This window comes from Balaenoptera musculus, chromosome 5 (genome assembly GCF_009873245.2).
Source record: "Balaenoptera musculus isolate JJ_BM4_2016_0621 chromosome 5, mBalMus1.pri.v3, whole genome shotgun sequence".
Classification (NCBI taxonomy): Eukaryota; Metazoa; Chordata; class Mammalia; order Artiodactyla; family Balaenopteridae; genus Balaenoptera; species Balaenoptera musculus.
Genome location: NC_045789.1, coordinates 48,048,915 through 48,061,558, shown reverse-complemented (window position 1 = coordinate 48,061,558; position 12,644 = coordinate 48,048,915). Strand labels below are relative to the sequence as shown.

Genomic DNA, 12,644 nt, shown 5'->3' with positions numbered 1-12,644 from the left:
TTCTGCGGTGTCCATTGTAACTTCTCCTTTTTCGTTTCTAATTTTATTGATTTGAGTCCTCTCCCTCTTTTTCTTGATGAGTGTGGCTAATGGTTTATCAATTTTGTTTATCTTCTCAAAGAACCAGCTTTTAGTTTTATTGATCTTTGCTATTGTTTCTTTGTTTCTATTTCATTTATTTCTGCTCTGATCTTTATGATTTGTTCCCTTCTACTAACTTCGGGTTTTGTTTGTTCTTCTTTCTCTAGTTCCTTTAGGTGTAAGGTTAGATTGTTTATTTGAGATTTTTCTTGTTTCTTGAGGTAAGCTTGTATAGCTATAAACCTCCCTCTTAGAACTGCCTTTGCTGCATCCCATAGGTTTTGGATCGTCGTGTTTTCATTGTCATTTGTCTCTAGGTACTTTTTGATTTTCTCTTTGATTTCTTCAGTGATCTCTTGGTTATTTAGTAATGTACTGTTTAGCCTCCATGTGTTTGTGTTTTTTACGTTTTTTCCCCTGTAATTCATTTCTAATCTCATAGCGTTGTGGTCAGAAAAGATGCTTGATATGATTTCAGTTTTCTTAAATTTACCGAGGCTTGATTTGTGACCCAAGATGTGATCTATCCTGGAGAGTGTTCCATGCGTACTTGAGAAGAAAGTGTAATCTGCTGTTTTTGGATGGAATGTCCTATAAATATCAATTAAATCTATCTGGTCTATTGTGTCATTTAAACCTTGTGTTTCCTTATTAATTTTCTGTTTGGATGATCTGTCCATTGGTGTAAGTGAGGCGTTAAAGTCCCCCACAATTATTGTGTTATGTCAGTTTCCTCTTTTATAGCTGTTAGCAGTTGCCTTATGTATTGAGGTGCTCCTATGTTGGGTGCATATATATTTATAATTGTTATATCTTCTTCTTGGATTGATTCATTGATCATTATGTAGTGTCCTTCCTTGTCTCTTGTAACATTCTTTATTTTAAAGTCTATTTTATCTGATATGAGTATTGCCACTCCAACTTTCTTTTGATTTCCATTTGCATGGAATATCTTTTACCATCCCTTCACTTTCAGTCTCTATGTCCCTAGGTATGAAGTGGGTCTCTTGTAGGCCGCATATATATGGGTCTTGTTTTTGTATCCATTCAGTGAGCCTGTGTCTTTTGGTTGGAGCATTTAATCCATTCACGTTTAAGGTAATTATCGATATGTATGTTCTTATTACTATTTTCTTAATTGTTTTGGGTTTGTTTTTGTAGGTCCTTTTCTTTTCTTGTGCTTCCCACTTATAGAAGGTCCTTTAGCATTTGTTGTACAGCTGGTTTGGTGGTGCTGAATTCTCTTAGCTTTTGCTTGTCTGTAAAACTTTTGATTTCTCCATTGAATCTGAATGAGATCCTTGCTGGGTAGAGTAATCTTGGTTGTAGGTTCTTCCCTTTCATCACTTTAAATATGTCATGCCACTCCCTTCTGGCTTGTAGAGTTTCTGTCGTTTTTCCCTTGCTGCTTTCAATAGTTTTTCTTTGTCTTTAATTTTTGCCAATTTGATTATTATGTGTCTCGGCGTGTTTCTCCTTGGGGTTATCCTGTATGGGACTCTCTGTGCTTCCTGGACTTGGGTGGCAATTTCCTTTCCCATGTTAGGGAAGTTTTCTACTATAATCTCTTCAAATATTTTCTTGGGTCCTTTCTCTCTCTCTTCTCCTTCTGGGACCCCTATCATGAAAATGTTTTTGGATTTAATGTTGTCCCAGAGGTGTTTTAGGCTGTCTTCATTTCTTTTCATTCTTTTTTCTTTATTCTGTTTTTTACCTCATTGATTCTGCTTGCTCTACTTTATACCCCTGACTCGATTAAATGACCCCTGTCTATAAATTTCACTCCAACATCAGCTTCAGTTGCTAACGACCTCATTCTCTATATTCCCCTACTTATATATTCCAAAGTAGGATTGTGTTGAGCCTGTAGAGCAGGAAAAAGTAATTTTCCTTTTATTCTTCTAAGTTCTCTCTGGGATCTCTATAACTAAAGACAGATTAACAAGAGAAAAACAAACAGAAGTTTATTAAGAAGTATACCTCATGTATACATGGGAGATACCCAGGGAAAAATGACTAACTCTCCTAGGTGGCTTAGAATTAAGGCTCAAATACCAACTTCCACCAAAGACAAAGAGAGAAAGGTGTGGGGAGTCAGTAATGAGGAGGTGACCAGGAAGAAATAGGAGAACAAGAGTATGGTTTATTATGCAGATTTAAGTGGGTGCCTTTTCCTTTGCTAAGAGTGTCTTATGATTTAAAGTCTTCCTTCTCTTCCTGGAATGGAGAGGGAGACAGCCTTACAAGTGGAGATTTTTTTTAATAAATATAAATTTCACTTAAAGGGTGACTTCTCCTCCGTTTCTAGATCGTTCCCTGCACTGTCTGCTGTTTCTCAAAATCATCAGCTCAAAATAAGCCTTAAGCCAGAGGCATATTTTGGGGTGCTATATTCTACTATCCTTCAAATCTAAGTTATCTTTCAGCCATATCATAGATCCACAGTCAGCCTACAGATTAGGGGCTCTTAATGTGCCCATCTGTACTCCTGCCAGCTATGGCTGGGGGAGGGGAGGCAGGTTTGTTCTGTGCACAAAACATGGCTGACTAAAAGGAGCCCATGGCTTCAGTAGGAGCCCCGAACAGGGCAGCTTCCCGTATAAGGGGCTGTGGGCAGAACACCCACTAACATTTCTAGACATGTCTGGAAAATACCTCTAAAGATGTTCCTACTATAAAGTGTTGGAGATGTTTGCTTTTGATCAAACAGACTGAATTTTCCTCAGCACCACTATCTCCCTCAGGACTCACTGCTTCTTATAGGTCCTAAGTTGTCTCTTAATGCACTGACAAAGCTCTCCAGACCCCAAATACTTCTTGTCTCCTATAAACGGTGACTGAGCACTTTCTACCTCTCCTTTAAACTACCTCTCTCTTCTCCGGCCATGGTCGAATACCGCCTGTAGATTAAAGAAGGAAGAAGGAGCATTTCACCATTTGTCCTTGACTCATGCCCTGTGCTATTCTTCCAGGGGGGCCTGAACATTGATGAGGAGTTCATCCTGAAACAGTTTAACACTGACTATCAGAGCAAACCAAGCTATAATGTGCTCCATACAATGAGACCCAACCAGGTTCCTCTGGAGCTAAAGAAAAGGATTGGGCTAAATAAACTGCAGGAGCCACAGTTTTTCCAGAAACTACACTATGAGCAGAGACTTCAGAAACCACAGGTAACTGCAAAAAGGGAGAAGACTGAGAATCAAAGGAAATTAAATTGTATTAAAATATTAAATGTTCTTGACTTCTGGTACTTCAGAAGGCACTGACCTTTTTCAATAAAATTCTTGAAATTTTTTTGATGTTTAATATTTGTAAAAAATACAATAAATAAACAAACATTTGTTAAATGAATGAATATTTAATACATCTTAAAAAGTCAGTTATACAAACAAGGCAGGCCATTCAGCATTATTGTTAATATCTGAACAGTCATTATTTCTCTCTTTATGTGTTTTATATGTTGAGAGAACCTCTTTATGTGTTTTATATGTTGAAATCTATCTCTTTATGTGTTTTACATGTTGCAAGTCTAATCGTCAGTAGAAATATACATGAATGTTATTACTGCAAGAGTAAAATGCTGCAGTTAACAATTGTGAACACTGTGTATGTCCAAAGAATTCTTGAATTTTTATGGCGGTCTTTTCGACCACAGACCATCATTCTTGACCACATGCTTGCCTGATAATTAACAAATCGCTCAGTTCCCCAGCACCAATTTCCTGTGAAGACAGAACAAGGAAGCAGAGAGGAGAAAAAACAAGCTATGTTCTAAAGGGAAGTACTATGGGCCCCTAAGTACTTTTCTACACAATGTGTTAGTGCAAATATATATACACAAGTCAAATTGTGCCAGTCCAACAACAGATTTATGTGCCTAATTGGGGGTTGGGAGTGGGGAGATTATAGAGTTAGTTTCTCTGGAAGTGAAGATAATAATTTCCCTCTGTCTTTTACACATAATCTTTGATACTATATTTCCAATATTTTTGACATACTAACTTTGTCTTTTCATAATTGAACATGATCAGCTGACCTATTTTTACATTCATGATGTTTTCCATCTTTGACTCTGTTGCATAAAGTTTATGAAAACTATGTATTCCATCACTAATTCAGCACTTTAAATCTTCCATTCTCCTCTCATCTTTCTAAAGGGTAAAATGCAGAATGATGCTGGACAGGCAAATTATATCCATGTGGTTCAGGCACATGGGGCCTGAACCACTGCTTGTTCTGAATCTGGGCTGAATGAAATTGCTCAATTCTCTGTATTTACAAATAATTGCACAAATGCTGCTTTATAAAGCATGGTGGTTATTGCCAAAATCGAACTTTTGGCTGGCCGATGGAGGATCACTATGCAAAAGTTCAAATAGATTTCCACAGAGTATCATTTTCCTTCTGCCTGAAGGACTTCCTTTAATATGTCTAGTGTAGATCTGCTGGCAATGAATTCTTCCAGCTTTTCTATGTCTGAAGATATCCTTGTTCTTCCTTCATTTTTAAAGATTTTTTGTGGGTATAGAATTCTAGGTTCAAAGTTTTTTGTTTGTTTGTTTTTAGTCCTTTAAAAATATTGCTCCACCGTCCTCTTGGCTGTGTTGTTTCTGATGAGAAATCTTATGTCATCCTTATCTTTGTTTTTCTGGACATGTTTTTTAATAGTCAGTAGACTATAGACTACTATATTGGCTGCTTTTAATACTTTCTCTTTGTCACTGGTTTTGAGTAGTGTGATTATTATACACATTGGTGTATATGTCTTCATGTTTCTTGTGCCTGGAAAAGTTTGATCCTTTTGGGTCTTGCTTTTAAGAACTGTTGAGAAGGGTCAAAATAATGTTTAGTCTAGGGCTAACTCCCTACTACTGACGCGAGACCCTTCTGTGTATTCTACCCAGTATCCTGTGAATCTTTGAGTTTCCCAGGAGGGAAGAGGCCCTGGCCCTGTGTGCATGCAGGACACTGTTCTCTCTAATCCTTTTGGTTAGTTCTTTCCCAGACCTCAGGTGGTTTCCTCCCAAACATACGCAGATGGAGACCCTCTGCAAACTTCTGTAGTTCCCTCTCTGTGCAGCTCTTTCCTTTCTGTTACTCTGTGCTGCAAACTTTAGCTGCCTTGGTCTTCCTGGACTCTCAGTTCTGTCTTCTCAACTCAGAAAGTCCACTGGGTTCCTGCTGGGCTCCTCCTCCTGCTCTGTGGCCTGGGAACTCTCTGAAGACAGTGAACTGGGGCATTTGGGGGGCTTATATTTACTTTTTGCCTCTCAGGGATCACTGTCCTTTGCTATTTGATGTGAAGTGTCTTATAAACATATATATATATATATATTTATATATATCTATATTTCGTTTTTTGGTTGTTGCAGGTGGAAGGGTAAATCTGGTCCCTATTCCAGGGATGGAATCTCCATCTTTATTTTCTTACTCCACATACTCTCAGGCCTGTTATCCTCTGCTCTTTGATGTTCTTTAAAACTCTGAGCTTTTCGACTACCTTACCTTTGCTCACAGTATTCTCTCTGCCTGATGTGCCCCTCTTCTCATGTCTACACTCTTACATCTTCCTTTAGACACAGGTCAGATGCCAATTTTTCCGTGGAGTTTTCTCCAGGTCCTTCGGTTGACATTAATTTATTCTTATTTCTAATCTCTCACAGCAGTTTGTGCCTCTATTGTAGCATATTTCTCTTTGCCCTATATATTCATTCATCCATTTATTTATACATTAATTCAACAAACACTTCTGAGCATCTGTTACTATGTGCCGAAAAGTGCTGGGAGCAAATGAAGGACTGTTTCCTGCATTTAAGGAGCTTACGGTCTAGTGAGGTCAATGGATAAATGACTAACTATAATGAAATGATGTCATGGTTCATCCGGGTTGTAGGAAGAAGTAACCAGTTCCACCATGCATGGGCTGAGGGTGGTACAGTTAAGACTTCACAGACGAAATTATGTTTGTACTGAATCTTGAAAGATCACCAGGTACCCAGCAACCTAACGTATTCCAGAGCTCAAGTTCTTTAGTGGAGCAGTATGTAGATTGCGTTCCTCTCCCTTCCTTTCTTTTTTCCTCTCTTTCCTCTCTTACCCTCCTTCCTTTAATTCAGTGGTTCTCAGCCAGGGCAATTTTGTCCCCCTTCCCACCCCCGCACCCCACCAGGGATATTTGGCCACGTTGGAGATGACATTTTTGGTTGTCACAATTTGGAGACGCTACTGGCATCTAGTGGGTGGAGACCAGGAATGCTGCTTAACGTCTTACAATGCACAGGACAGCACCTCCGCCCCCCACCTCCAACAAAGAATTATCCAGCTCAAAATGTCAATAACGCTGAAGTTAAGAAACCTTAGGCACCTGTTGTGTCCTAAGTATTGTTCTAGATGCCAGGGGGATGTAGCAGGGAACAAGCTCAGAAGCTTACATTTTAGAAGGTGAGAGGTGAGAAAACAATCAGAAAAATATACAGCATATCAAGTGGCGATAAGTGCTGTTCAGAAAAATGAGGCAGGGAATGAAGGCAAGCAGTGTTGTGAGGGGTTACCGTTTTTGAATTGGGTGGTCAGGGAAGATACAACTGAAAAGATGACCTGAAATAGGTAAGAGAGTGAGCCATGTGGGTGTCTTGGGGAAGAGCATTATGGAGAGGGAACAGTGAGTGCAAAGGCCCTGAGGCAGCAGTGTGATAGGTGCTCTAGAAATAGCAAGGAGGTCAGTCTGCTTGGAATGGAGGGATCATAATGCTGAATCCAGCTCTGAGAAGGGATTTCCCTCCCCTCTGCTCTGTCCCATCATCTCTGCTTCAGGCAGGTGTTTCTGACTTGACTCTAGAATGGCCACATGTTCCACCTCATAGTTTAGATATGAGTGAGAAGAGGGAGGAGCAGGGTCTTTGTGTTTCATGTTTCTTTGTCCTACACAAGCGTCAGACCTCCTTTCATGATGAGACAATGAGCGGGTACTGCATCACAGCATCAGGCTGTGAACCAACAGATGCACTCCTGAGGAATGGGAGAAAGAAAGGAAAGACATCTCTTCCTCCCCCTCTTTCTCTCTTCCAATTAAAGAGGCAAGAGGAACTTCCCTGGCGGTCCAGTGGTTGAGACTCCACGCTCCCAATGCAGGGGGCCCGGGTTCAATCCCTGGTCAGGGAACTAGATCCCGTATGCTGCAACTAAGAGTTTGCATGCTGCAACTAAAAAGATCCCGCATGCCACAACTGCAGATCCCACACACAGCAGCAACTCAGACGTGGTGCAGCCAAATAAATAAATACATAAATATTTTTTAAAACTTAAAAAAATAAAGAGGCAAGAGACTGGTGTTGAATAGCATTTGGATCAAAAGTAGTGTACCATTTACAAAGCTGAGTACAGAGCTGGGCTCAGAGAGAGGCTGATAACTTATTATTTTGGTTGACTGAGTATTGTTGAAGGTCATTACCCTTCACTGAAATATGTGATTCTTACATGAGTTCTAGCTGCTTTACATAATTCTCTCCTTTAGTCTTCCCAACAACCCTATGGGGTAGATACTATTATCTCTATTTTACAAATGAAGAATTTAACTAACTTGTCCATGGACTCATAGCTACTAAGTGGGGAAGGCTGGATTTGAGCCCAGGTTTGTCTAAATCCAAAAGTCATGCTTAACTACCACATTATTTTCTCAGTCATGAACTTTTCCTGTTACCTTTGTAAATCAAAGCACACTGAAACTTCATAAAATACTTTGGCAAGGAGTAACCATAAATTAAAAATAAATGATACTGCTTTCATAAGCTAAATCTTAGGTTTATTGAAATGACAAACCAAACAAACTAATGAAATTGGGAATTATGTTATTTCTACAGAATCCTTATAAACCAAAGTGGGTAAAGATGAGGTACGGAGCATGGTATCTGAACACCAAGTTGTGGAAAAAGCAAAGAGCCGATGAACCTTTGGTTGACCCCAAGGTCTTACGTAAAGCTCAAGATGAGACCGTTAAAAAGGAGCTATGGGAACAGGTATGTGTATATGCTGAGACTTGATCATCTGAGATGAAGGTGGTCACAGTGCAAATGCCATCTCATATTGAAGTCAATTCACAAGACGTGGGTGCAGCCGTGTGCTGGTAAGGGACACTATGATGACATGGCTGTCTTGCTGGAAACACATGACTTTTGACTATTCTTGATTGAGTTCATTTGGAAGGTGAAATGGTCTTAAAGAACTGAATTACAATGATATAAACTTCTACATCCCAAATTTTAAATTCCAATAAATAGAAAGAAAAACCAAATGAATGCATGAATACACCTAAGATGTTGGGACTGAATCAAATCTCTTTTGATTATCATGCCCTTTGGAGTTAAGATCTAAAATTTGTGGATATATATTGAGTAGGAAAACACTCCCGTTTCTTCCTCTACCGCTCTCAGTTCTGGTCAGCAAATGTGTCGGGGTTTTTTCCCCACACCAAGCAATACTCTAATTCCCTGACACCAGCTGGATGTCCTACAGTTTTACTCAATTCTGATATCACCTACCTGGAGAGAGCATCAGATCCCACAGGTTAAGGGCTCAGTCCCACAAAACTGCCCCCACTGCAAATGCCAGTCTCAAGTCCAGGTTGTCACCTGTGCTTCTGGCTGACTGGCTATAAATCAGAGGTTCACACGACGCCCTCCTTGAGTTTGATCATCTGCTAGAACAGCTCACAGAACTCAGGAAAACAGTTTACTTACAATCTAGTAAGATTACCAGTTTATTATAAAGAGCTACACTCAGGAGCAGCCAGATGGAAGAGATGCATAGGGTAAGGTATGTGGGGAGGGGCTTGGAGCTTCCTTGCCTTCTCCAGGTACCTTTACATGTTCACCGACCTGGAAGCTCTCCAAACCCCCTCCTTTGGGTTTGTATAGAGGCTTCATTACACTGGTGTAATTGATTACATCATTGGCCATTAGTGATTAATTCAACCTCCAGCTCCTCTCCCCTCCCTGGAGTTGGGGAGGTGGAGCTGAAAGTGCCAACCCTCTAATCACGTGGTTGGTTTCCCTGGCAACCAGCCCCCATCTTGTAGCTATCTAGGGGCTTTCCAGAAAACACTTCATTAAGATAAACTCCAATGTGGTTGAAAGGGGCTTGTTATGAATAAGGAAAGACTCTCACCATTGTGGCTCTCATCACTTAGGAAATTCCAAGGTTTTTAAGACCTCTGTGCCAGGAATGGGAAGAAGACCAAATATCTGTTATTATAAATCACAGTATCACAATTATTAATCTCAAATAGATTAGATTCCGGACATCCTAGGTCAATAATGATCTAATTGATAAAATGTGTTGCTTATCCTTGATACAAGGGTAAGAAAAAGAACAGAGAAAGGAGAGAAAGTTGGATATCTTTTGAAAGCCTTTGTATTCATCAACTTCTGAACGTTATTTACACACATATTCCTAAATGAGAAGGAAGTCGTTTAAAATGACATACTTGATAAACGGCTAAGTGCTTTTAATTAGGACAAATATGAAATCAAGCTTCTGACAGCTGACCAGTTTTTTAAAGTGTGGACCCTCTTTTAGGAGGAGTTACTCGCAGGCCTTCATGGAACAGTTGCCTTTAAGGATTTCGTTCTGAGCAGGGGCTACAGGATGCCGAGTGTGAGTAAAGGGTTGGAAAGACCTTGGAAAGACCTGCTGAGGGGCTCACAGTTGTTGATGGGAAGGGGTCAGCACCCTGACAAAATCAAAATACTTCTTCTACAGGGACACACCAGGACTCAGCCCTGGGAGAAGGGGTGTGCTTTCCCCAGACCCACAGGGGCCCACAGGGGCCCACAGATGGGATTTGGCGTTCTGCTCTTTTCATTCTGCCTGTTTGGCTCCTGCTGTCAGAGGTGCTATCTCCCTGCTGACTCACCTTCCTTGGGTTTGGCCTTAACGGGGCCAAAGTGAAAGCGATCCACGTGCAGGGCGTGAGCCTGCTACTAAAACAATGAATTCTCCAGGAAGTGTCAAGTCTCCTTCACTTCTACTTCTAAGGAGCCGGGCTGGGGTCAGGACGAAGTGGAGCTGGGAGTCACAGGACTATTATTGTGCCATCTGTGGGGTACATGAGCACGCAGACTAGGGCAAAAGGTCACTTTCCGGCAGCCCTGCAGCCTCTTCTGTCTTTTTCCCACTTTGTCTTTCCCTCTCCCTGAACTTGTGCTGCTGGCGCCCCCGCCTCCCACGTGGAGGGCTCCCCTGGGAGGCCACAGATAACAGGAGTGGGGTGGGAGGCTGGCAGAGCGGACCCCTTAGCAGGAGGCCCTGCAGCCTGGAGATCTGTCCCCAGACCAGCCCTGCCACCGTGGCAGGAAGCCAGCTGGGCCTGGGGCCCAAGTCGTGGCTGATAAGTTCTGTGTTTGTCCAGCGTTCCCTGTGCTCACGGCCCGTGGAGTCCTTAGGAGGACATGCAGCCAAGATGGTAGTCCTTAGGAGGACATGCAGCCAAGATGGTAGAAGTCCCTGGAACTAGGATACTGGATTTCTTTTTTTCCAAGAGCGATAGAACTAGCAACAGCTTACACTTACTGGCAAATAGATATATTGACCAATCTCAGATCCAGACTTGTTCAAAGTTAAATCAGGCGATGTGAAGGGAAAGTCGAGAGTATGGTAATAGACTAATGGGCTAGAGATTCCATTATAGAACTAGGATGAAATCTCTCCAATAGCTTTGAGCATCAATAATGGGCCTACATATTTTATACTCTTAGATATAAGTATATATCTTATATATAAGATACTTATATATAAGTAAGATATAGTTAATATACTTACACACATTTTTGTACTTATGTATTTATGTAACTGCCTCATCTGCATATATGGCCTACATAAGTATATTTTATATATTTATATGTATAATAGATAAAATATGCTTATATATTTTATATAACATAATTGTATATATGATTATATATTTATATAATACACACAAAATTATACTTAAGCATAAATATAATTATGTGATATATATGTGTATATACAGACACACACATATACACACACACACACACACACACATATATATTCTTCTTGCCAAGGAGATATATGTATATACATATATATATATCCCTATTTGCTCTTGACATTATAGTGACTCATAGTTTTTTCTTTAGTGGCAAAAGAGGATTTTTTATTCAGTTTGATTTGTCCCCTGTTGGTTTAATCCATTCCGTTGCTGAACATTTAGTTCAATTTTGGGCAGAAGGAAACATGCCTGACTCACTGGTTACTCTTTTAGCTGCATCAACTAAAGCAAGGTGATGCCCCTGGCTATGGCTGAGTCCCCTGAGAACACCTGTCACTCAAAACCCTGGAATATTTTCTCCCTTTATTCTTACATCCTATATCCTCTATTTTATCAATAGGATTTCAACTAAAAGAGAGGGGGGAATCTATGATGGTAAATTATCTATCTATCTATATATAAAATCATTACTTATTTAAATTTATATGTGAGCATTCATTCTTTTTACTCCCTTAAATGTCTATGTACACCTTGTATACATACATGTTTATGTATGTTACATGAGCATACATACTTATATACACATTACAGTATCTGCTGCTGGATTAACTGCTCTGTGCCTTACCTACAGCTTCATTCCCTCGGCTACACAGAAGTCCCAGGCCTTTAATAGCAGAGATGAGCAGCACAAGGCTGTACTGAGCTGGGCTGGGCTGGACTTGGTCACAGAAAAAGCATGAATTATCTCTAGATATTTCTGATGGTGTGCAACTACCTTCCAAAGTCCACCACCTCGCATGGTCTAATCATCGACATCAGATTTTGGGTCCTATCAGGATATACATCAGAGTGTGAGATTGTGAATTCGGGTATGGTAGTGGTTGTGACTAGACTGTACAATTTTCATTTGACAATTTAAAGGAGTTTCCCTCATCTTTTTTTTTTTTTTTTTTTTAGTTCCTTGAGAAGATGTATATGAGGAAGGAATGTAAATGTGAGTGTAACAAGACTTCTGTAAAATAACTCAAGCATGGAAGAATCTTGGGAAGATGATTAGACAGATTTCATTTACTATATACTTGGCTATTTCTCTCTCTCTTTAAACATTAAACAAAATTTATGATGAATGTCCCACCATAGCTGTACAATTTTGACTTGGTAACATCCATAAAATTTATAACTAATACTTGCAAACATTTCAGAATAGTCTTCTGCTTCAGTTAATCAATATTTTATATATTTTATCAACCGTGAGATCAATTTCATATTTGGTATTCTAACATTTTGGTAGCATTGTCAATATTACATAGTTATATCAACTATTTGTAAAAATAAATAAAACCATAAAAAAGCAGAATTGCTCTATTTCATTTTCCCAGAGTATTATTTTCCCTGGTTTTGAGTGAATAGCTCCTTTACTCTTTCTTTACAATATAATTTTCTTTCATTTTGAATTAAGCTTACTGAGGGTTTTTTGGCATGTTAATCTTGATAATAAATGTGTACCTATAATATAAGGTCATGGGTCATAAAGTTTAATGGAAACTCAAGA

The 12,644-nt window shown here is 39.8% G+C and overlaps 1 protein-coding gene across 1 annotated transcript in view; it reads left to right on the top strand.

The window, feature by feature from the left end:
- The window catches only part of FAM47E (family with sequence similarity 47 member E), a 29,317-nt gene extending 16,948 nt beyond the window's left edge, over positions 1 to 12,369 (top strand). Inside the window, exons 5-8 of the mRNA XM_036852609.1 lie at positions 3,054 to 3,254; positions 7,944 to 8,099; positions 9,658 to 9,735; positions 12,050 to 12,369. Of these exons, the coding sequence (XP_036708504.1) occupies positions 3,054 to 3,254; positions 7,944 to 8,099; positions 9,658 to 9,735; positions 12,050 to 12,115 (501 nt within the window). The 3' untranslated portion in view covers positions 12,116 to 12,369. The remainder of the gene's footprint in view (positions 1 to 3,053; positions 3,255 to 7,943; positions 8,100 to 9,657; positions 9,736 to 12,049) is intronic.
- Positions 12,370 to 12,644: the final 275 nt, after the last annotated feature.